Source organism: Amphiprion ocellaris, chromosome 3 (genome assembly GCF_022539595.1).
Source record: "Amphiprion ocellaris isolate individual 3 ecotype Okinawa chromosome 3, ASM2253959v1, whole genome shotgun sequence".
Taxonomy (NCBI): domain Eukaryota; kingdom Metazoa; phylum Chordata; class Actinopteri; family Pomacentridae; genus Amphiprion; species Amphiprion ocellaris.
In genome coordinates this window covers 3,490,430-3,513,235 of record NC_072768.1, presented here as the reverse complement: position 1 = coordinate 3,513,235, position 22,806 = coordinate 3,490,430, and the positions used below count along the sequence as shown (strand labels likewise).

General features: G+C 38.4%; 3 protein-coding genes across 3 annotated transcripts; all 3 read left to right on the top strand.

Moving 5' to 3' along the window:
* The first annotated feature begins 9,279 nt into the window (after positions 1-9,279).
* hprt1l (hypoxanthine phosphoribosyltransferase 1, like) lies at positions 9,280-14,700 on the top strand. The gene is made up of 9 exons (XM_023271960.3): positions 9,280-9,641; positions 9,955-10,061; positions 10,530-10,713; positions 10,950-11,015; positions 11,108-11,125; positions 11,868-11,950; positions 12,768-12,814; positions 13,253-13,329; positions 14,160-14,700. Exons 1-9 carry the CDS (start codon positions 9,624-9,626, stop codon positions 14,205-14,207), a joined length of 648 nt encoding a protein of 215 aa, XP_023127728.1. The 5' UTR covers positions 9,280-9,623; the 3' UTR covers positions 14,208-14,700.
* A 154-nt stretch (positions 14,701-14,854) lies between these two features.
* LOC111569685 (nudix (nucleoside diphosphate linked moiety X)-type motif 7) lies at positions 14,855-18,255 on the top strand. The gene is made up of 3 exons (XM_023271958.3): positions 14,855-15,530; positions 17,441-17,599; positions 17,688-18,255. The coding sequence occupies exons 1-3, from the start codon at positions 15,375-15,377 to the stop codon at positions 18,039-18,041; spliced, it is 669 nt and encodes a 222-aa protein (XP_023127726.1). The 5' UTR covers positions 14,855-15,374; the 3' UTR covers positions 18,042-18,255.
* A 1,121-nt stretch (positions 18,256-19,376) lies between these two features.
* On the top strand, positions 19,377-22,735 carry LOC129348577 (peroxisomal coenzyme A diphosphatase NUDT7-like). Its single transcript, XM_055009173.1, has 3 exons — positions 19,377-19,415; positions 21,980-22,138; positions 22,227-22,735. The coding sequence occupies exons 1-3, from the start codon at positions 19,377-19,379 to the stop codon at positions 22,578-22,580; spliced, it is 552 nt and encodes a 183-aa protein (XP_054865148.1). The 3' UTR covers positions 22,581-22,735.
* Positions 22,736-22,806: the final 71 nt, after the last annotated feature.

Sequence of the window (22,806 nt, the reverse complement as noted above, 5' to 3'; positions counted from 1 at the left end):
ACATTTACAAAATAATACCTTTTTGAACAAGAATCATATTAAACATTTAAAAAATAATACCTTTTTGAACAAGAATGATATTAAACATTTACAAATAATACCTTTTTAAACAAGAATCATATTAAACATTTAAAAAAATAAGACTTTTTAAAAAAGAATGATATTCAACATTTAAAAAATAATACCTTTTTAAAAAAGAATATTACACATTTAAAAAATAATACCTTTTTTAAAAAAAATAATGATATTACGCATTTAAAAAATTAGACTTTTTAAACAAGAAAGATATTAAACATTTAAAAAATAATACCTTTTTGAACAAGAATGATATTAAACATTTACAAAATAATACCTTTTTGAACAAGAATGATATTAAACATTTAAAAAATAATACCTTTTTAAAAAAGAATGATAAACATTTAAAAAATAATACCTTTTTGAACAAGAATGATATTAAACATTTACAAAATAATACCTTTTTGAACAAGAATGATATTAAACATTTACAAAATAATACCTTTTTAAACAAGAATCATATTAAACATTTAAAAAATAATACCTTTTAAAAAAAGAATGATATTACACAATTAAAAAATTAGACTTTTTAAACAAGAATGATATTAAACATTTAAAAAATACCTTTTTAAACAAGAATCATATTAAACATTTAAAAAATAAGACTTTTTAAACAAGAATATTAAACATTTAAAAAATAATACCTTTTTAAAAAAGAATATTAAACATTTAAAAAATAATACCTTTTTAAACAAGAATCATATTAAACATTTAAAAAACATTTTTTTGTTTTATTGAAATAATTTTTCCCCCTTTGAATTAATTGCTTTTTGTTATGTAGTTTATTTCTTTAATCTTCTTTTTCTGTCAAGATTTTAACCCCAACCTTATAAATGAAACAAACCCTTAAATCACAATGAAAATACTTCTGTTGTTACAATAATGAGTTAGTCAATTATTCATTGTATCAAATCAACTTTATTTGTTTAGCACCTTTTACACAGATGACAAAAATAAACAAGCAAAGAGATAAAACTATGCTAAAACTAAAAACTAAAAAAAAAAAAGATTTAACATGGTAATAAGATATGTTGGGTCCAGGGGATGGAGGGAGTTTATTGAAGTGTTCTTGGGCTCACATGGGAAATCATTTAACATAGAAACTTGATATTCAGTCTAAGGAAACTGCAGAGCGACAGAAGAAGCAACAATATCTCCCGTTTTCTCCTTTAATGAGTCGACTCTTCTTGTGCTTTCAGACCAAAGAACTACAGACTCTTCACAACCTGCTCAAACTCTTGGTACAGGACCTCACCACACGGGTCAAGAAGGTTTCTGTCTCATTTCTACTCTGAAGCTCACCTTCTCCTGCTCAAACTGCTGACAAATGTTTCTGCTGCTCTACAGTCTGGTCTCCAGAACTTCCTAAAAACTCTCAAAGTCTCTTCTGCTGCAGGTTGCTTTGTAGAACTGTTCCAGAAAACCTCATTAAACCACATGGAGGGGCCTCAAGATAGTCGTCCAAATGAAACCTTACAAAAACCAAACTAGCACAACCCAAACGCTAAAGTCTCCTGCAGCCTACCAGAGAACCTCTGAGAACAGAGAATCAGGACAGGAACTCTTACCTTCTGGACAACCAACGTTGGTTCACAAACAAGAATACAGAATGTGTCTGACCAGAAACCTCTAAAGACTCACTACAGCCAAGATAAAGACACAACTCACCCTGCACCAAATCCACTAATCACTGCACACATTAGCACCATGTGCTAACTGTGGCTAAAGAACCACATTTACCAAGACAACTATCCAGTACAAAGCCCTAAAACACACCAAGAAACACATTAAAGACGATTTTACTGCTGGAAGCTGCAAGCCAACGCCTAAAGAACAAACTGAAGCAACGGAGCCAAACCCAGGTTCAGTGGTGAATAGAAGCAGAGGAAATGTTTGTCTGCAGCTAAATAAAGCAGGAAGACACTGAGCTGCTCAGGTGTTCCTGATAACACCAAGCTGCTCAGGTGTTCCTGATAACACCAAGCAGCCACCTGGACAGCCAATAGGAACACAGCTTACTGGAAGTCCAATGGGTTGGGTTAGTGAAGGAAATTTAGTTTAAAGTTGAAGCAGAAAGTTAACAAAGAAAGCTGAAAACCACCTTCTGATACCTGAAATCTCTGAGTTTTCACACAAAGAACACCTGAACATGTCAAACTGGTTCCATAGTAGAACCATCATTGTAAAAACATCATAGTATGGTGTGTTGCTCAAAAAACATTAGGACCCGGCTGTCTAGGGTCGCCGAGGAGCAACACAAAAACAGGACAAATGCTGGTTTCCAGGGGGTTAGGAGGCTATTTATTTGAAAGAGGAAGTTTACAACAACACAATATGTGAGCAGAAAAATCACAAAGTCTGTCTTTAGTTCAGCTGAAAATATTAGTTTTTGTCTTTTTTATTGACCAAACTTTTCAGGAAGTAGATGAAGAATAATTAAAGCTCTCATGTAGAGGTAAACTTATTTTGGATCCTTGTGGAGAGTTTAATCTTTGAGTTTGTAAAGCTGTTGAGTTTTTAGAGTCACATGGATTGTTTTGACGTTTATTAACTGGAACAATCTAACAGCCTAAACTGTTACCAGCGGTCTAAAGAAGCAAACACTCAGGCATAGATTAGGATTCAAACTAGATTTATTTTAGAAAACAAATCAACTTAGAGGCATTTGTTCACACACGTGGCTGAATAGGAGGCCGTCCAATCAGATTCGAGGTCTTCACTCTGTAGGTTGTTTGTTGGGTGAGAACCTTGGACCTCCATCAGCTGACGTGGATGTTTGATGGTCTTCTTCTCTAGTGCCAGGTGATTCATCCATGAATTCAGCAGCTACAGACTGAAATGAAGCTCATGCTGCTGTGATTGAACTCCTGTTCCAGATCAAATGTTCAGAGCTCACCTTGAATGCAGCCGTCTGCTGTCTGATAGTTTTTCTCATTGTAGTCTTCAATAAAGTCTTTTTCCTCATGTCAGGATGTGGTGAGACTCTTTCTCAGTCTCTGCAGACGTCCCTCATTGTGCATCTCCAGAGAAGAAACAGAAAAACTGATCACTGCTTCAGCATCAAACGCTCTCCAGCATTGAGAGTATTTTAGGAATTCATTCATTGTGTTGTGAACTTTGAAGGAGCAGAAACTTTACAGCTGCCAAAGATATGAGCTCCAATTCTGGATGTTTTAGGAAATGAAGTTCATCAAATTAACACTTAATTTTTGCTGATAACTCTCATTAAATTACTGAAGAAATCTAAGATAAACACCTGTAAACTCTCAGGCAGCTTTTGTTAAAGTTTGTCTATAATTCTATCATCATGTTCTGGAACCAGGACTCTGCAGAAGTTCCTTCAATCAGATACTTGTGTGTTTCTATTTAAGGCCTCAGGTTTGAACGTACAGCAGAGGATTAGAAAGGAGTGATTTTAGTATTTAAATCAGTCCAGTGAATGTTTGGAGTAAAAATTAGTAAAATTTTGATTTAGATAGATTTGTGTCAAATAATATTGTAGAGTCTCACTTAAATATATCCAAATGAGTTCAGTGTATTTACATTTTATAGAATATTTGATTTCTTAATCTCAATACTGTAGGGTCTGACCCTAAATATTATAATAATGATGTCAATTTAAATAAATAATATTGTAGTGCAGAGTCATACATTTTAATCAGGTAAACTTACATAATAAATATCACTGTACAATCTTAACCTGAACATTCATATTACTGAGGTAAATTTACATAAATCATGATATTCTAGAGTCTTAACTGAAATATTTCTAACATGAATCTTTTTGTATTGTGCTGATAAACAACAATAACCCGACTTTCAGATAATATTTATTGTCTGTGATTATGAGACTAAATTCCTCCACATTCTGGAACTTTCCGTGCATCCGCTGTAGGAATAAATAAAAATAAAATCTGTTCATTTCCACATTATGCACATTTATTTATTCTTAATATCTCAGACTGAATGGTAGCTGGCAGTAAAAACAAACTCATCTGCTGGACTGAATTTCCCAAAAGGAAACATGGAGTGAATTTAACACTCATATATCCATGGCAACGCTAACGTTTCTGCTTCTTACCAAAGTTCACAACACGAGTAAAGATTTTAATGTAAAACTTCAGGGATGACTGCTGACCATAAGTATTCTGATCAATACTTCATGATCAATATCAGGACAGATGTTACAATTCCAGCTGTTGCATTAGACTGCAGTTATTCACAGAGAAATTAAAACATCACATTCCTCATAAAAACTAGATGAGACTTTTATTAAATAAAGTGCTGGTGAATAAACAGTGTAAAAAGTGCAAAGCAGCTCCATTAAATCAGGAGATGTGAGACTTCCAGTGTGGATCACCATCTGCTGTGTTGATTCATAGCTGAATGTCAGAATGAACTGAGCTAGAAAAGCTGCTTTGAGCTGCAACATTACAGGTCTGACAATCCAACACCATCACAGTTTTCATCTGGTTGTTTTGCTCCAACATGCTGTGAAGTTCAGTTTTCACCTGAATCAATACAGAGATTCTATTTCCAACCAAGACTGGAATAAAAATTAGAATGTTATGAGGTTATTAATGCAACTAAATCCTTTCAGATGGAAGGATTTACTTCTAAGTTCTAATTCAACTTTCAGTTGGAGCTCATTGCATTCACAAAGAAAAACAGTGAAACCTTCATAGCAACATTTAATAAACCTACAGCTTCCCTGTTGGCTCATTGGTGGAGTTTGTTACTGAGCATCTGAACCTTAAATCCAGTGAGACGACCATCTTCAGTCCAGGCCAGTCAGAGAACTTCAAGACCTTCCATCAGCTGGACCAGATGTGGCATCATCTCCCTCTGAACATCTGGATGACAGGAGAAAAGACAGAAATCAAACACAGATCACAGAAATACAATTTATTAATTTTCATCATTTTATAAAAGTAGCATGAACTTTATTAAAACTTGACATCAGTAATGAAAGTAAATGTTTTTATCACGTGTTGAAGCTAAATTTAAAGTCAATGTTAATGACAGTTTATCCTGAGAGGAGTGAGAATGGAGCTTTTCTTTCCTTTTTAGAATATTCCCTCAAAGTATTCTGTTTATTATTGGCTTTAGAAGCATTTTTCTTCACTTATTTATTTTTAGATACCTCAGACTGATGCACTTTGCTGGTTTGCAGATAATTTCATGTACAATGACAATAAATATCTTTTATTACAACATATTTTGCTAAAACAAGAACTGCAAACCTTCTCAACCATCTCTCAGGCTGCAAAATTCCAACTGTGACAAAGAATTATCTGATGTACTTATTATTATAATCTTTACCGAACCAGCCCTGGAATATGTATATAAAATGTATATGGATCTGATTTTCTCTGATGGAACCACTAAAACTGCATACAATAAAGTAAATCTCTTCTGCACTGCACACATACTACACTTTTGTATAACTCTGGATGTCAGAGTAAAGGCAGACAGATCCACCGATCAGCCACAACATTCTGACCACTGACAGCTGAAGAGAACATCCATCATCTTGTTCTAATGCAACGTTCTGCTGGGAAACCTTGACGTTCATGTGGATGATTGACATGTACCACCACCTAAACACTGCAGGACAAACAACCCCCTAGTCTCCATGGCAACAGCAGTCCTTGATGCCAGCTGCCTCCCTCAGCAGGACAAACTAAAACTACTCAGGAGTGGTCTGAGGAACACGACAGAGCTAAGCTGTTCACCTGGGTTCCACACTCCCCACATCCAGATCTGATTGAGCATCTGTGGGATGGTCCAGGATCAACCTGGTCTAGGTAGGACCCACCCTGCAACCCACAGGATCCACAGGATCCACAGAATCCACAGGATCCCCAGAGGTTCTGATGAACCACTGGGTCAGAGGAGTTTTAGCAGCATAAAGGGACCAACACAGTATTAGTCAGGTGGTCAGAAAGTTACACTGTTATATTGTCATGCTGATTATATGATCAGTAAATGTTACCATCAATTATAACGTCCACATTGATCAGGAAAAAACAACTATCAGTTCATTCAGAAACTGTGGGGTTAAACCTAAAAACACAGACCTCAGCAGAAGTTTGTTTCAAACCAGAACACCAGCCGGTTTTCATTAAAGAAGCTTTCAGAGCAACAATTAAATGACAGTTTTATTCTCATTAAGTTCACAGAGTCAGAATCAGCCAAAACAATGTATACACACATCAGGAAAAGAAAAACTTTTATACATATTTCATTTAAGTACTTCTACACATATAGATTCCTCTTTCTAAGTTTGATCAAATCACGATAACTCTGTGTCCTGTTGTACGATGTTTTCCCAACAGATGGCGCTACCCTCATGAATGGAGCATCAACAAGTGATGTCTACAACACAACAGAAATGTCTGGAAGCCAGTGGCCACCACTTTGAGCACCTCTTGTAATTGTAGAGGCCAAAGATAACTTTTATGAATCTCGTGATGTCTGAATAAATTTGGTATTGAAATATTTATGCAAGTTTTTCTTTTCCTGATGTGTGTAAACATTATTTTGGCTGACTCTGTATGATGGATTTCTGACAGGTCACCAGGCAACATCTTTTTTTAATAATGACAAACATACCTGCATTCTACAGGAGTGATTTTCCTCATATGCAGGTAAAGATGTGTGAGGAGCTTAGAGATGACAGGAGCAGGAGTCATCCTCACTAATTCAGCTTTCACCTAGAAACAGAAAGACCACAAACAAAAACACTGATATACTCTCAAATGTTCAACCTCACAGCCTTAGGAATTGTTGTGTTTCTAAATTCTGCTGAAAGCATTGGCAGACATTCTCTTACAAGGTTGTGTAAAAAGCAGCCTGTCTTTTGAGCTACGGAGAAATCTTCCTGAATAAAGTTTCTACGTGTAAATCAGCTCAACAAAAACTAAAGCCTCAGTCAGAGATAACAGGTATTGCAAATTATAAACAACTTTCTTTGTTAACTCAGACTTTCTGCCTCAACCTCACATAAAAAGGGGAGTTTAACTTGTCAGGTGACTGAAAATGAACGGCTTGTGCAGTTCTAGATCCAAAAGTAGGATGTTTCAACTCATGTATTACTACAAATACATGCAATAATAAATAAATACAATGGCTGGTTGTTAGTTTATTCACTATTAATGTCACTTTATATACTGGATTGAACTTGAGCAGTGGAAGAGAGAAGGAATTTAATGAAATTATGGAGATTCAGAGCGGTAATGTTGCACAATGTTAAGTTAAGCGTGGTTTAATTCAAACCAGCTGAATGTTAAACTTCAGTGCAGCTGAACGGGTTTCAGTGAACCTTAAAGTAAAATAACTTTTCTAAAAGCTAAAATACACAGCAGAGAAATACAGGTTGAGAAGTTCCTTCTAATAATGACGGACAGCTGAGGCAACGACTAACACAGGTGTTCAGCGGTAAGTTAGCCACCTGTGTTAATTAGCCCGCTAGCTAACTTAGCCGCTTAGCTAGCTAACGCGTCTGGACTAACTGCTCAAACACGACAAAACACAACTCTTCACAAGTCGCTGACTTAACGTACAACAAAACAACGCTACTGGTTAGAAGTATTTATCTTCTTACCGTGTTTTACTCCAAAAACAAGGTCAACAGCAGCCAGAGATGCTACCAGACGTTCCGGCCATAGATACATATAGCGGACTAGATCCGCTAGCGCGCTGTCTTCTATACATATGTATGGTCTGACTTGTCACTGCTCTCTGGCTCCGCCCTCTGAGAATCTTGTTTGGCTTCACACTTGCTGATGACCACTTCCGGTCTTAGAAAATGAAAAAAGGACCTTTTTTCGTTTCTGTCTCTTACTGATTTTATTTTTTTGTTATTCTAAACATAAAATGAAAATGAAAGCATTTTTAAATTTCGTTTATCCATTTTTGATCATGAAAAGGAAAAATGCCTTGTATTTCAATTTTTTTTTACAATTTTAAAGCAAAAATCAAATAACCACTCGTTTTTTTGTGTTTCAATACCCGTTTCAGAACGGAAAATCCAATTGTCAAAATATACACGGACCAAATTTGTAATTCATTATGATTCAATAACTCTCAAATATGTTTGTTCACTTACTTCTTGTACTTGCTTTTGAGGAGCTACTAAAAACTAAACAGACAGTAGTACTAAAATTATGATTTTATATTTGAAGAGTTCTGAGAACAACAGTCTTACATTATAGAATTTTGGTAATTTCCTAATAAAAATGTAAATAATTTGTGTTATCTAACACTGAAGCTGCAGTTAGGGTCAATATATAATCACAGGACTTTTTGTAACATAGGTGACAGGTATCATAGTTGATATTTTTTGCCGTTTTCAGGCCTAAAATCTGCATGGCCATCTATAACCAAACAGCACATGGCATTTTTACAGAAAGATTCTTCTAAATATTATATAAACAATTGAGTAAAACTGAAATTGGAAGTTATTTCTAAAGATATTGTAGTAAACCTGTTGACATGCGATAAATCCACACTTGACTCACACACTACTTTATATTAAATAAGTCAGAAAACCTTGGAGTCTGGCCAGTCTATTCTTCAGGAGGAAATGACATCACGTGGAGCAGGTCATGTGATCTGGAATTAACACACTTCCTTCGGAGGTGTTTTTGTAATGGGGAACTTAGTGGAAAGTCATTTCTCGAACACTGATAAAATTTGTTATTTTCCATCTAAAATTTGATATATTGCCAAAAAAGAAATATCTGTCATGATTATCTCAACTGAATAAAAAGAACACAATTAAAACAATTTTTGAATAAACTCATTTTATTATTGTTTAGCTACTTAGAAGGTGGCTGATATTAAATTGGGACGGTTATTTAGTTGACATTTTAGTGATATCCAGTCATTTTTTTTATTAATAAGTGATTGTTTCCATAATAAATAAATAATTATGGAATTTGCAAAAACATGATCATGATGAACATAAAAAACATTATTTTAAATGAAAATGTATGAAAGATATATCCCATGGACTCCCTCAAATATACATTGGCCCATAAACATTTTGAAATAAAGTTATTATTGTGAATAGTCAGGACACATATATCGTTGTTGTGGGGGGTGTTGCCCCAGTTTACCCTCTCGGAGTGGAGGTAAACACTGAGCGGTGTTTCCACACAGCACAAACTGTCACCGGTGTATTTTTAAAACTGCGTCATCTGCAGCTTCTCCTCTGCGCTCCGTGCACCGCTGCCTCGGCCACCAGAACATGCAGTTGTAGTGGAGAAGGAGGGAACCGGCGCAGCGCTTTAAGCTCAGGTTGTGGGAGACAAATCAGATTACTGCGAAGGTAAACTGGATTCTGACGTAAAGGGCTTAAACCCGGCCGGAGGAGCGCAGCGCTCAGAAGCAGCCGAGGAGGAGAGCAGCTCGCACAAGCTCTAGTCAACAAACCAGCAGCAGCAGCACCATCAGCAGCAGCAGCACCTCCCTCCTCCTCCTCCTCCACCCCGAAGCATGACTCCTCACATATTCCTGCGCGACTGAACGCAACGGACGCTAACATGGCTTCGTACTTGCAGGTGAGGCTCCCGGTTTCGGCTGCGCTTCTCGCTCCGGGCCGGTTTGTTTGGTAACTTGTGCACTTGTCAGGGTGTGGTTGCGCGCCGCGTTGGCTCCTGTAGGGCCTGTTTTGATGGATAACAGTGTTTCAAGTCTCCACAGTTCAGGTGTGCAGGGATAAACAGGTGGTTGAGAGGCTCAGTGTTGCCAAGAGCAGGGGGGCACGGCTTCACTTTGATTAAATGCGTCTTTGGCGCACGTTATCTGTCAGCGCCAAACGGCTTTATTTTGCGCAGAGCTGAAGGAGATGGTTTCTTCTTCTTCTTCCTCCAGATCGCTGATGATGAGAAAGGCCATGAGCTGGACCTTTTCTGCGTCCCCAGGCATTATGAGAACGATTTGGACAAGGTGATCATCCCCCATGGACTCATCATGGACAGGTAAACCAATCAACAGCATCTTTTTTTTTTCAGTCTCCAGCTTGGATGTTTGATTTTTTTTCTTCACAGCAGACATCTTGACATGTCACAGCAGGAAAAGCTCAGCTCAGGTGTACTAATGATGGCTGCTGCCACTGTGGGGAGGTCCTGCTGTTGTTAATGCTGCTTCACTTAATGGAACTGAATCATGCTTTTCCTGCAATGACAAGCCAGACTGTAAAAAAAACAGAAAAAGAAAATGAAAAAAGCTCCATTACAGCAGCAGTGTATTAAACAAAACACGGCTGCCCACATCCAGAAGTGCATTTGAATATTTGGAAGGGAGGGTGCAGTGCAGTGGAATGCATGGTAAGCAATTATGTTTAAGTGCAATATCATGCCAAGGATCCCCCCCTCTTCTTTAAGAACCCCATTGCATTGATAATATAATGTACAATGTTGTCCCTTGTGTTTCCCCTCTTTGTGCAGGACAGAACGTCTGGCCCGCGACATAATCCGGGACATGGGGGGCCACCACATTGTAGCTCTGTGCGTGCTAAAAGGGGGCTACAAGTTCTTCGCAGACCTCCTGGACTACATTAAAGCGCTGAACCAGAACAGTGATAAATCAGTCCCGCTGACGGTGGATTTCATTAGGGTGAAGAGCTACTGTGTAAGCTGCCTTTCTCATTTCATTTCCAGGAACCACTTACGTGCTGATGTGTGATACAGAGTTGGCAAATGAGGGCGATCTCGTTAAACTAGAAATGGGCCGCCGCAGTGCAAAGACGCAGCCTGCAGTGCATTTGTGGGGAAGGTTTTTGTCGTGATGTAAGCAGAGCAGACAGGATGAGGTTTAACCAAACTGTGAGCTGATGGTTAATGATGTGTCTTCTTTGTGTCTCCTAGAATGATAAGTCAACTAACAATGTCAAAGTCATAGGAGGGGATGAGCTGTCCAGTCTCTCAGGCAAGGTTAGTCTAGTGACACACGCAGAAACACTGCACACTGTCTTTTAAAGAGCTACACTTCATTAACTTCTCTTTCATTTTCTTTCTTCTTGCAGAATGTTTTGATTGTTGAGGTGAGACCTTTTCTATTCTGTATTTAAGAATCAGAATTAGAATCCACTTTGATGGCCAAGTATGTACACAACATACAAGGAATTTGATTTCGGCTGTTGATGTCACTCTAGGAATACGGAAAGAGAATAATAATAATAAAAAAAGAAACTATAGAAAGAAGAACTGGGAAAAAATAGTAGTTATGAAAATAAATATAACACAATATATACAGATATTTACAAGCTAGAAAGGAATATATAAACACAGTAGTGCAAAATGATAATTGCTACATGATGAGACAGTGGAAAAAGTATTGTACATATCCATTGGAATACTGTCTATTGTACAGGTGTGGAGGAATGGCTCAGCTGTTTATTAGGGTGATGGCAGTGGGTGCCTGATACAGATAAAATCTGATTCTAATTTTATATTGCAACATCTACTCTTAATTCTGCATAGCCTGTGTATGTGTAGGTTAACCTTCAAAGTAAATACCTGACAAAAAGCATTTAATTGCACTGATAATCGGTTAACATAAAGTTCCATTACTGCTGCTGATTCTGCTCATTGATTTGAATTTCATTTGTATAGCAAAAACATTCCATGCATCTGTGTTCACTCTGTTTCTTCCTCATCAGACATGCTGGTTATTTCAAAGTTAAATAGTTGTACAACACCAACGTCTGCTGTACGTGACTTGCATTACTTGACTTTCTCTTTCTGTCTCCGCTGCAACGCGACCACTTCCTGCATTGATAAAAGGATATTGTGGAGACAGGAAGGACGATGCAGACGCTTCTTTCCCTGCTGAGCGAATGCAATCCCAAGATGGTTAAAGTTGTAAGGTGGGCATCATCGCTTACAGTTTATAGTGCTGACAGCTGAATTACAGGCCTGCACTATAACTGGCTGCTGTGTGTCTGACAGTGCTCTTAGCTAATGGACACTCTCCTGTAGGACTGTATTAGAGAAGTAATGTGACGGAGGGATGGAGCAGCTTAAGAGTTAATCTGCTGCACTATTAACTGCACAGAGGCCATTTCTCTGATGTATTCCTGATAGCTGGTTAAAAGAGGATATGTGCTGAACAGATGCCGGTTTCCTCTGATGCTCGCAACAAAGAGGGTAGTTTGGTTTGCATTTGTTGTACTTCTTATGCAATTCGGTGGCTTTGATGACATACCACTTTTATTCTAGGCTTAAAAGGCGATTTCTCACAACCTCTTAGCTGTTGTTGTATCATGCGGTGTCCACATTTCCTCTTCCTGCAGAGGTTTTGCAGTTTCTACCACTGATACATCTGCTGCTGCCAAACACAATACAGATAAATGGATTGTTTTAAAAATAAATTCAGAAATACAACTTTTTTTTAATCTTAGTGAATTGAATTTAGAACATTGGAAACTCCATTTGTTGGTACCTGCACTCATGTCCATGTGTTTAAAATAAGCCCCACACCAAGAGACTGACCTTGAACTGTGAATAGGCATTTGTTTGGGCAGGGTGTTGTGCAGGTGTACCAAGACAACCAATGCCATCTGTTAGGATTAAAACCTGTGCGGGAAAGGTTGTTCCGACAACAGTTCTTTGTCTTTGACATGTTCATTTGTCTTCAGAGGTGTTTGTTTCATACGTCCCGTCTTTCCTCGCTTGTCATTGCAGCCTTCTGGTGAAGAGGACACCGAGGAGTTCAGGGTATAGACCAGACTGTAAGCACCTCTTGACTCACTTTACACCACAGCATTATCTGAGTAGTAATGATTTATTGTGCTCACTGTGTCTCTTTTAAGATCTGGCGAAGCAGGATTAACGCTCATTTCAGGAAAATCTACTCCAAATGTAGGCGAGCAAGGCACTTATGCACTAATGCACGCCTGATAACCCCCCACTCACACCGCCTCTGATTATGTAATGCTTTTAGGTTTGAGTTGGATTATCTCTTTAAGATTGTCCCTCAAGGACAGCTGTTACTGTAAGCGTTTTGACTTCCCGCGATAACGCTCTGACAACTTAAATACGACCTCATAGAGACAGTAAAAGAGCAACGTCTGTTGGTTTACAGTGACAAGAGCTTTACTTCCACTGCTCTTTAAAGCAGCTTGTGTTTTCTTTATATAACTTGCTTTGGTGTTTTCTATTTATTTCAGACATTGGGTTTGAGGTGCCGGATGCCTTTCTGGTGGGTTACGCTTTGGATTACAACGAGTACTTCAGAGATCTCAGTGTGAGTATTATGCAGTTGATAACTCCAGATGAAGTACGAAGACCAGGCATTTTAATTGCACATAACTTGTTCAACATACTGATCCTCATACTGCACCATTTTATATTTTACTGCTACTGCACATATAGCATATTAAATAGCAGTATGTAGACATATAACACTTTTTATTTTGTCACTCTTTCATCGTAAATATATTTTATACTCAAAACACCTACTCACAATTACTGTGGAATACGAAACTTATGTTTTGCATTTAGTACAAACTAAATATTGGTTTGGTTGATTATCGGATCCAATATTCAGCATTTTTGTGATTAGTATATACATATGAAACGATTAATCAGATAATCTGCAAACATAAAATTAATCTGAAGGTATTAACATACATGGTGAATCATTCTGGTTATGTTTCAAGTGAAAATATGAAATAAACTCTTGTTCCAGCTTGAAATGGAATATTTGCTTTGTTTCCGTTAAATATGTTTAATATTGCTGTAAATTCAGTGTTTTTTGCAGCTGTTTAGATAAAAAGAAAACATACAAGTAAGTTTCTTGTGATCCTGTGGAATTATAACAGACATTTCACACAAGTCTGTGATATTTTGTAGACAAAAGATGAATCAATAATCAAGAAAATTACCTGTAGATTAAATAATATTGAAAATAATTCTTTGTTGCAGCTCCATTTAACATGTTTATGTAAAAAAACAAAAACGTTTCAACTTAAATACTGTTTCAGATATCAGCCTAATCAGTCTCCATTTATAGTCAGTTCAGCTTGTATTCCAAACTTTTCAGCCTCTGACCCTGGTTTATTTGTGTTTTCACAGCACATCTGTATACTGAATGATCAAGCCAAGGAGAAGTACAAAGTGTGAGCAGATGACATTCTGCAGAAGCTGAATCTGAATGAAGACTAGGACCACTGTGACGACCCTCCTTAGCTTTGCTGTGTTTTGAATGTTATTTATTTTTCTACATAAGAATCCACAAAGAGTGACTTGTGGGTTGTGACTAACTTCAAGAAGGACATTTATCCCCCCTCCCTTTATGAGCAAGTGGGATTAATGATGTATATTATGAATGTTTTGGTTGCTGAATTTTAATTTATGTAGATAATTTATGTGTTTAGCTGTAAATTGGAGTCGTTTTTGTGAGAAATAGAGATGAAGAATGTCATTTGCTCTGGCCTGATGTTCGGTGAGCTGTCAGTCAGATGTTAGTAGCCTTCAGTTTGTTTGGATTTATAATGCTGATATATATTCTCATTATGCCATAAAATGACTTGTAATGTACTGTAAGTTTTCTTTAATGCCCGCTGTTTTCATCGAGGACCTGTTTACAGCAATACAAACCCCGTTGAAACCTCGAGTCCTGTTTCTGTTGCACCTTTTCAGCTTTTCCAGAAGAGGGAGTAACATCAGCACACTATGCAAGAAAAAAAAGCACTTCTACGGTATGCTCATTGCAAAAAAAAACAAAAAACCTTTGTTTCTAGTTCGTTCTTCTGATAATTTCTGTAGTCCGTTTAAAGACACCTGTTCTTGTTTTTGAGGAGCAGATGTACGCTATCCATCAGTCTGTGAGCCAACTGGCCAACTGTGGCTAAAGCCGCAGATCGTCGCGTAAATTTGACGTCACATTTGAGGTGGTTTGTTTTCATGTAACGTTAACCCAACTTTACTGTAAAGTATTAATTTAACTGCCGGGTAAATATCCTAGCATATTATACAGTTTTACACGTTTTACCTCGACTCTAACAGCGTGAGTGACACGACTGCTGTCCGAAATTCCAAGGGCTGCCACACTTTTCGTTAGCTCTTGTGCTAACGTCAGCTCCGTTACCGTTTTCCCTTCGATTTAAAAAAAAAAAAAAAGAAGACCTGCCACTGTCGCGACGTGACATGTTTGCAGCTTAACGGGAATTAATTGGCTTGGCAAATACAATTGAAGTCGGTTTGCAAGTTTAAATGTTGACTTTGTTTATGAGTTAGACAACGTATGGTTTGTGTAGCAGTCCTGCACTTCGAAACCGGGCCACTACCATGCATATTAAAGAGAAGACAATAGCCATTTTAAAGCAGTTCGATATTGGAAAAAAGTTCTCTTACCTGCCGGTGCTGCCCAAAGCCTCAGTCCTGATCCCACTGTTGGTGAAGAATGGGGAACTCCACACCCTGATGACCCTGCGATCAAAACAGGTAACCTTAATTAGGATTCCACGATAATTGGTGGAGGGGAGGACACTGCGATATGAAAAATAACAAAATGATTTAATAATGGGGTGATTGTAAGTTAGAGCGCATCTGCATCATAAAAAAAAAAAAACTTACTCACGTAGTGTTCTGATTTAATTAGTCAAGGAAATTATACAGAACAAAAGTAAATGTTTTGTAAAATTGTATTGATTCTTTTAAACATTGAGGAGTAAGTATTTGTTGTGCCAATGCATCTTTATAACAGAACAGACATCATGAAACAACAAAGTACACAATGTACTGAAAATAAAGGGCAGATGGAGACCAGAAATCACAAGTAAGACAAGTCAAACATCTACAATGCAAAGAGTTATTGAGGTTGTCAAGATCCCAGAATTAGCCATAAGTGTGGGGCTGCTAGGTTTAAAATTTAGAGGTTTGGACATGAATAACCCCAGGGATAAGTTTAAAAAAGGCCACCCACGGCCTCAAAGACTGAAGTAACCTTTCAGAACCTTTTTAGTTGTAATGCACACATTAACTTGACTTTTTACCACCAGAGAAAATATATATATGATTAATCATTGTGATAGGGATAAATTGAGCTTCCAATCTGTTAACTTTAATTGCAGGATAAATGTTTATTATAATATTTCAGCAAGGGGCACAGCATAAGCTGATAAATCGCAAAACTCAATGAGACTGATTTAAAACATAAACATACATATTCTTCCAATTGATTAATGCGACTCATGAATGGAACTATGCTTACATATAAGAAAAGTAATAATCACCCAGATTACATAATTTGGAGGGGGAGAGCAGTCTGTGTGGCCACCGCCAGCTGCTTACCTGAAGATCGAAGAGCCTCCGAGGCTCATTGGGTCAGGGGGAAGCAGAGAGGGTTCAGTCCAAATTTAGATCTGCTTGTATCCTTTTTGTTGTTTGGGATAGGAAAAACTTTGTTTAATCCACTCTGGTGTTGATGCTGCTTATGGAAGGTTATCTCACTCTTCCTGGAGGGTTTGGTGAAGTTAGCGGACATTTTGGGCAGCAGGATCATGTAATGTCACGTTCATACACATGTCCATCCAGAGCATCATGTTGCCAAATTGTTATGCTGTATTTCCTCTGATTTCTTACATGACAAATGGTGGAGTTGTGGATGTTTAAGTGCCAGGCTAAAGCCCAAAGTGACCTGTCTGATTCCAGCATCCCGTTCTCATCTTTCTCTTGTCACCTGTGGCATTGTGTCATGTGAATAAAGCTGCATTTTCAGCTGACGCTTTATAGTCACTGGTCAAAGGAGTGTCTGTATGCTGGTCACACTATGTATTAATTATCCTTTAATGCCACACCTGACCAGGATGCAGTATAACTCAGTGGTTCAAAATTTTCTCACCAGCTGCACAGCTCAATAACGTTTTATGCACTATTGGCTAAATTTAACCATTTTTAAACCACGACACTAGAAATTAATGTCAAACTACTCTTTTAAACTGTAAAATAAAAATAACATGTACTCATCATTTGTAGGACCCTTTCATTTCTTTAGTTGAAAATACCTCCATAAACTAATATTTCTTTTTGTAATCGCATCTTTCAAGAGTTTTTCTTCTATTCTTTGCACATGTGAACAGATGTTTTCTTGTTAGAAAAGTGTCCAAGAAACCTTTAATGGGAGTAAATTATATCAGACAGACTTTTGGAGGAGATTAGTCATGGAAATTGAGTAGCATGATGTATTGCAGTTAACATGCTTTACTGCACACCGCACCTGCAGTGATGTAACTATCACACATTGCAATGTTGATGCTGTAACGATGTATTGTACATCCCTAATATGAGTAGATGCCACTTAGGTGAAGGATGAATTCTGTCTCTTTACTTGTACTTCTTTTTTCTCTCTCTAGCTGAGGACCAGTGCTGGTGAGGTGTGTTTCCCAGGAGGGAAGAGAGAACCCAGTGACCAAGATGATGTGGATACAGCTCTGAGAGAGGCACAGGAGGAGATCGGTCTACCACCTGATGATGTTCAGGTGGTCTGTACACTGTTCCCAATCATCAACAAGGTAGAACACATTTCCCTTTGAGAGTATCAGCCTCTTTGGGTTCAGCCCTTAGTTACATTTCCCCTCCCATCTTCATCTCTTTCCACAGAGTGGTCTGTTGGTGACCCCAGTCGTGGGCTTCATAGAGGAGTCATTTTGTCCCAATCCAAACCCCGCTGAGGTCAGTGCCGTGTTCACCGTCCCACTGGACTTCTTCACCAGCCAGAAGGACCACTATGCTGCCCACGGTGCTGCCGGATTGGTCGGGCCACTGCACTCGTTTCACTTTGTGGACCCTGATTCAAGAGGCCAGTATCACATATGGGGGCTGACCGCCATGTTGGCCATACTAGTTGCTGCACTTGCTCTCAGGAAAAAACCCGAGTTTGATGTTGGTTTTGACTCCGAGGATCCGCTCTCCTTCTTCCAGCAGATTCTACATAGAAGACTTAATAAACTATGACCAGCTGTTGTCTTTATTTTAAATGCATTTGTGCCACAACAAAGTACCTGTACAGTTACGTATGTTAACTGTATTAATTTACTGTATTAATTCTGCAGATAACGGTGCAGTATTTGTTAGAAAAGATTAATATAAAGTTGATTCATACACTTTTACACTGTCCAACCTTCCAGGTGTTTTTTGTACTTGTGCATAAAGTGGTGAGTAAATGAGACACATGGAGACATTTACATTTTTATTAATTCATTTAATGTAGCAGCAGGATTACAGATATAAACAGAAGAGTATACAAATGTCCAGACAAAGGCAAAGTACATGTTAATAATAGTTCATATGTATAATAACACGCCGGGGTTGACCTTTATCCCTACTGCAGGGTCTTAAGGCTACTAAAGCTCAAGCTACACAGAACGGATACAACAGAACTGTTGGAGAATGTGAAATAGAAAGCGAACTAGGAAAAGTGAGCAAACTGATTACACACAAGATACAGCTCACACTATTGGCAATTAACAGTTAATTTATCATGGCTGCCCCTTTTGATCAAGCACTTCACAGCAACAATAGTAATGTTGACAAGCACATCAACACAAAGTTCTCCATAAAACAATCTCCACTGTCGCGTCCCTTTTACCTCACATGTACAAATCTCATGAGGCATGGAAAAAAAAAATAACATTTTCAATAGAAAACAACAAACAAGGTGACAATTCACTGGTGAGGCTGCACAATATTATGTTGAGAGTAATCACTCTGATATCTTGCAATAGATTGAGAAACTGTTAGCACTAAAATATATTAGTATGGGCTATGGTTATGCTTGCGTTGAGAAATCAAATGACTGAAAAGTGTCCTCATGTTAAAACAGTCCTAGAGAATGAAAAGGACAAGGGGCACAAAAGGGACACCAGTAAACACAGCAGAGCAACGGTTAAGTTATCAAGGCACACAAAGTTCTGTTGAAAGCATCACAATTGAAATTCAAGATACCCCTGCAGTATATTTCACATTTAAATATACATGGATATTAATTTACATGACTGAAGGACAAAAAGGAAAAAAAACAATATTATGCAAAGATTTGTGTGCTCTCTTCACCACCATCACATCAATGTTTAACATGGGTTTTTCAGGTGGGAGTGGCTATTCAAAGAGTCAGACTGAGCCTCCTGGATTGCTCCAAATGACAGGGCCGGACGCGAAAACATGAAATTACACCACAATCCGAGACAAAACAATTTCGACAAATGCACGGTGACACAAATGACAGCTGGTGCCACCCCACCCATCCCCTCTGCCTCACAATAGAAGTTCTCTAAAACTGTAATTGGTCCGATGTTCGATGTAGAGCAAGCTCCGTGTCCACACCATGAGGTAAAATTTACATTCATGAAACTGAAGTCACAGGTTGGCTTTCTGTGTTGGTATGGCTTTAGGAGGCATAACTGTTCCGCACTTCTTCCACAAGATCAATGTGCTCTTAAACTCCCCTAACCAAGAGGAATGGAATGCTTGGAAACGTCACTACTGCACTCTAACCTGATCTACAGTTAATGGATGAGTCAAAGTGCCATTTGAGATGCATGACATAAAAAAACAAGTAAAAAAAAAAAAAAAAAAAAAAAACCACACACAAGAAACCTAGTCCACGTATTATGTTCTACAGTTTGGGTAAATTCAGTATCACAACAGTAGAATGAAGTTCTAACATATTTGCGTGATGTCCATTAATTTCTAATTTCAGTCACACACTTCATGATAAACCTGCGCTTCATTTCAGGAAAACACACCAGCAATGATATTCTGTGCTATATGAGCATAAACCAAAAAGTTTTTTTACAAAAATACTCTACATTTTGATACATGGATACAAAATTCTAGAAAAGATAAGTTACTTTAAAATGGATCACTAACAGCTGCAGGACAAAAAGAGCATCCATCCATCCATTATCTATACACCGCTTAATCCTCACTAGGGTCGCGGGGGGTGCTGGAGCCTATCCCAGCTGACTCGGGCGAAGGCAGGGGACACCCTGGACAGGTCGCCAGTCTGTCGCAGGGCTACATATATAGACAAACAATCACTCTCACATTCACACCTACGGGCAATTTAGAATAATCAATTAACCTCAGCATATTTTTGGACTGTGGGAGGAAGCCGGAGTACCCGGAGAGAACCCACGCATGCACAGGGAGAACATGCAAACTCCATGCAGAAAGATCCCGGGAAAGCCGGGACGCGAACCAGGGACCTTCTTGCTGCAAGGCGAAAGTGCTAACCACTACGCCACTGTGCAGACAAAAAGAGCAAAAGTACACAATGTACTGAAAATAAAGGGCAGATGGAGACCAGAAATCACAAGTAAGACAAGTCAAACATCTACAATGCAAAGAGTTATTGAGGTTGTCAAGATCCCAGAATTAGCCATAAGTGTGGGGCTGCTAGGTTTAAAATTTAGAGGTTTGGACATGAATAACCCCAGGGATAAGTTTAAAAAAGGCCACCCACGGCCTCAAAGACTGAAGTAACCTTTCAGAACCTTTTTAGTTGTAATGCACACATTAACTTGACTTTTTACCACCAGAGAAAATATATATATGATTAATCATTGTGATAGGGATAAATTGAGCTTCCAATCTGTTAACTTTAATTGCAGGATAAATGTTTATTATAATATTTCAGCAAGGGGCACAGCATAAGCTGATAAATCGCAAAACTCAATGAGACTGATTTAAAACATAAACATACATATTCTTCCAATTGATTAATGCGACTCATGAATGGAACTATGCTTACATATAAGAAAAGTAATAATCACCCAGATTACATAATTTGGAGGGGGAGAGCAGTCTGTGTGGCCACCGCCAGCTGCTTACCTGAAGATCGAAGAGCCTCCGAGGCTCATTGGGTCAGGGGGAAGCAGAGAGGGTTCAGTCCAAATTTAGATCTGCTTGTATCCTTTTTGTTGTTTGGGATAGGAAAAACTTTGTTTAATCCACTCTGGTGTTGATGCTGCTTATGGAAGGTTATCTCACTCTTCCTGGAGGGTTTGGTGAAGTTAGCGGACATTTTGGGCAGCAGGATCATGTAATGTCACGTTCATACACATGTCCATCCAGAGCATCATGTTGCCAAATTGTTATGCTGTATTTCCTCTGATTTCTTACATGACAAATGGTGGAGTTGTGGATGTTTAAGTGCCAGGCTAAAGCCCAAAGTGACCTGTCTGATTCCAGCATCCCGTTCTCATCTTTCTCTTGTCACCTGTGGCATTGTGTCATGTGAATAAAGCTGCATTTTCAGCTGACGCTTTATAGTCACTGGTCAAAGGAGTGTCTGTATGCTGGTCACACTATGTATTAATTATCCTTTAATGCCACACCTGACCAGGATGCAGTATAACTCAGTGGTTCAAAATTTTCTCACCAGCTGCACAGCTCAATAACGTTTTATGCACTATTGGCTAAATTTAACCATTTTTAAACCACGACACTAGAAATTAATGTCAAACTACTCTTTTAAACTGTAAAATAAAAATAACATGTACTCATCATTTGTAGGACCCTTTCATTTCTTTAGTTGAAAATACCTCCATAAACTAATATTTCTTTTTGTAATCGCATCTTTCAAGAGTTTTTCTTCTATTCTTTGCACATGTGAACAGATGTTTTCTTGTTAGAAAAGTGTCCAAGAAACCTTTAATGGGAGTAAATTATATCAGACAGACTTTTGGAGGAGATTAGTCATGGAAATTGAGTAGCATGATGTATTGCAGTTAACATGCTTTACTGCACACCGCACCTGCAGTGATGTAACTATCACACATTGCAATGTTGATGCTGTAAGGATGTATTGTACATCCCTAATATGAGTAGATGCCACTTAGGTGAAGGATGAATTCTGTCTCTTTACTTGTACTTCTTTTTTCTCTCTCTAGCTGAGGACCAGTGCTGGTGAGGTGTGTTTCCCAGGAGGGAAGAGAGAACCCAGTGACCAAGATGATGTGGATACAGCTCTGAGAGAGGCACAGGAGGAGATCGGTCTACCACCTGATGATGTTCAGGTGGTCTGTACACTGTTCCCAATCATCAACAAGGTAGAACACATTTCCCTTTGAGAGTATCAGCCTCTTTGGGTTCAGCCCTTAGTTACATTTCCCCTCCCATCTTCATCTCTTTCCACAGAGTGGTCTGTTGGTGACCCCAGTCGTGGGCTTCATAGAGGAGTCATTTTGTCCCAATCCAAACCCCGCTGAGGTCAGTGCCGTGTTCACCGTCCCACTGGACTTCTTCACCAGCCAGAAGGACCACTATGCTGCCCACGGTGCTGCCGGATTGGTCGGGCCACTGCACTCGTTTCACTTTGTGGACCCTGATTCAAGAGGCCAGTATCACATATGGGGGCTGACCGCCATGTTGGCCATACTAGTTGCTGCACTTGCTCTCAGGAAAAAACCCGAGTTTGATGTTGGTTTTGACTCCGAGGATCCGCTCTCCTTCTTCCAGCAGATTCTACATAGAAGACTTAATAAACTATGACCAGCTGTTGTCTTTATTTTAAATGCATTTGTGCCACAACAAAGTACCTGTACAGTTACGTATGTTAACTGTATTAATTTACTGTATTAATTCTGCAGATAACGGTGCAGTATTTGTTAGAAAAGATTAATATAAAGTTGATTCATACACTTTTACACTGTCCAACCTTCCAGGTGTTTTTTGTACTTGTGCATAAAGTGGTGAGTAAATGAGACACATGGAGACA

What these genes read in the sequence shown, in the direction of transcription:
- LOC129348577 (XM_055009173.1), top strand. Translation starts at nt 19,377, where the DNA reads ATGTTCGATGTAGAGCAAGCTCCGTGTCCACACCATGAG. An exon ending in CTCCGTGTCCACACCATGAG is followed by an intron (nt 19,416 to 21,979) that starts GTAAAATTTACA and finishes TTCTCTCTCTAG; the next exon opens with CTGAGGACCAGTGCTGGTGA. An exon ending in TGTTCCCAATCATCAACAAG is followed by an intron (nt 22,139 to 22,226) that starts GTAGAACACATT and finishes CTCTTTCCACAG; the next exon opens with AGTGGTCTGTTGGTGACCCC.
- hprt1l (XM_023271960.3), top strand. An exon ending in AAGATGGTTAAAGTTGTAAG is followed by an intron (nt 11,951 to 12,767) that starts GTGGGCATCATC and finishes TTGTCATTGCAG; the next exon opens with CCTTCTGGTGAAGAGGACAC. An exon ending in TTCAGGGTATAGACCAGACT is followed by an intron (nt 12,815 to 13,252) that starts GTAAGCACCTCT and finishes TATTTATTTCAG; the next exon opens with ACATTGGGTTTGAGGTGCCG.
- LOC111569685 (XM_023271958.3), top strand. Translation starts at nt 15,375, where the DNA reads ATGCATATTAAAGAGAAGACAATAGCCATTTTAAAGCAGTTCGATATT. An exon ending in TGACCCTGCGATCAAAACAG is followed by an intron (nt 15,531 to 17,440) that starts GTAACCTTAATT and finishes TTCTCTCTCTAG; the next exon opens with CTGAGGACCAGTGCTGGTGA. An exon ending in TGTTCCCAATCATCAACAAG is followed by an intron (nt 17,600 to 17,687) that starts GTAGAACACATT and finishes CTCTTTCCACAG; the next exon opens with AGTGGTCTGTTGGTGACCCC.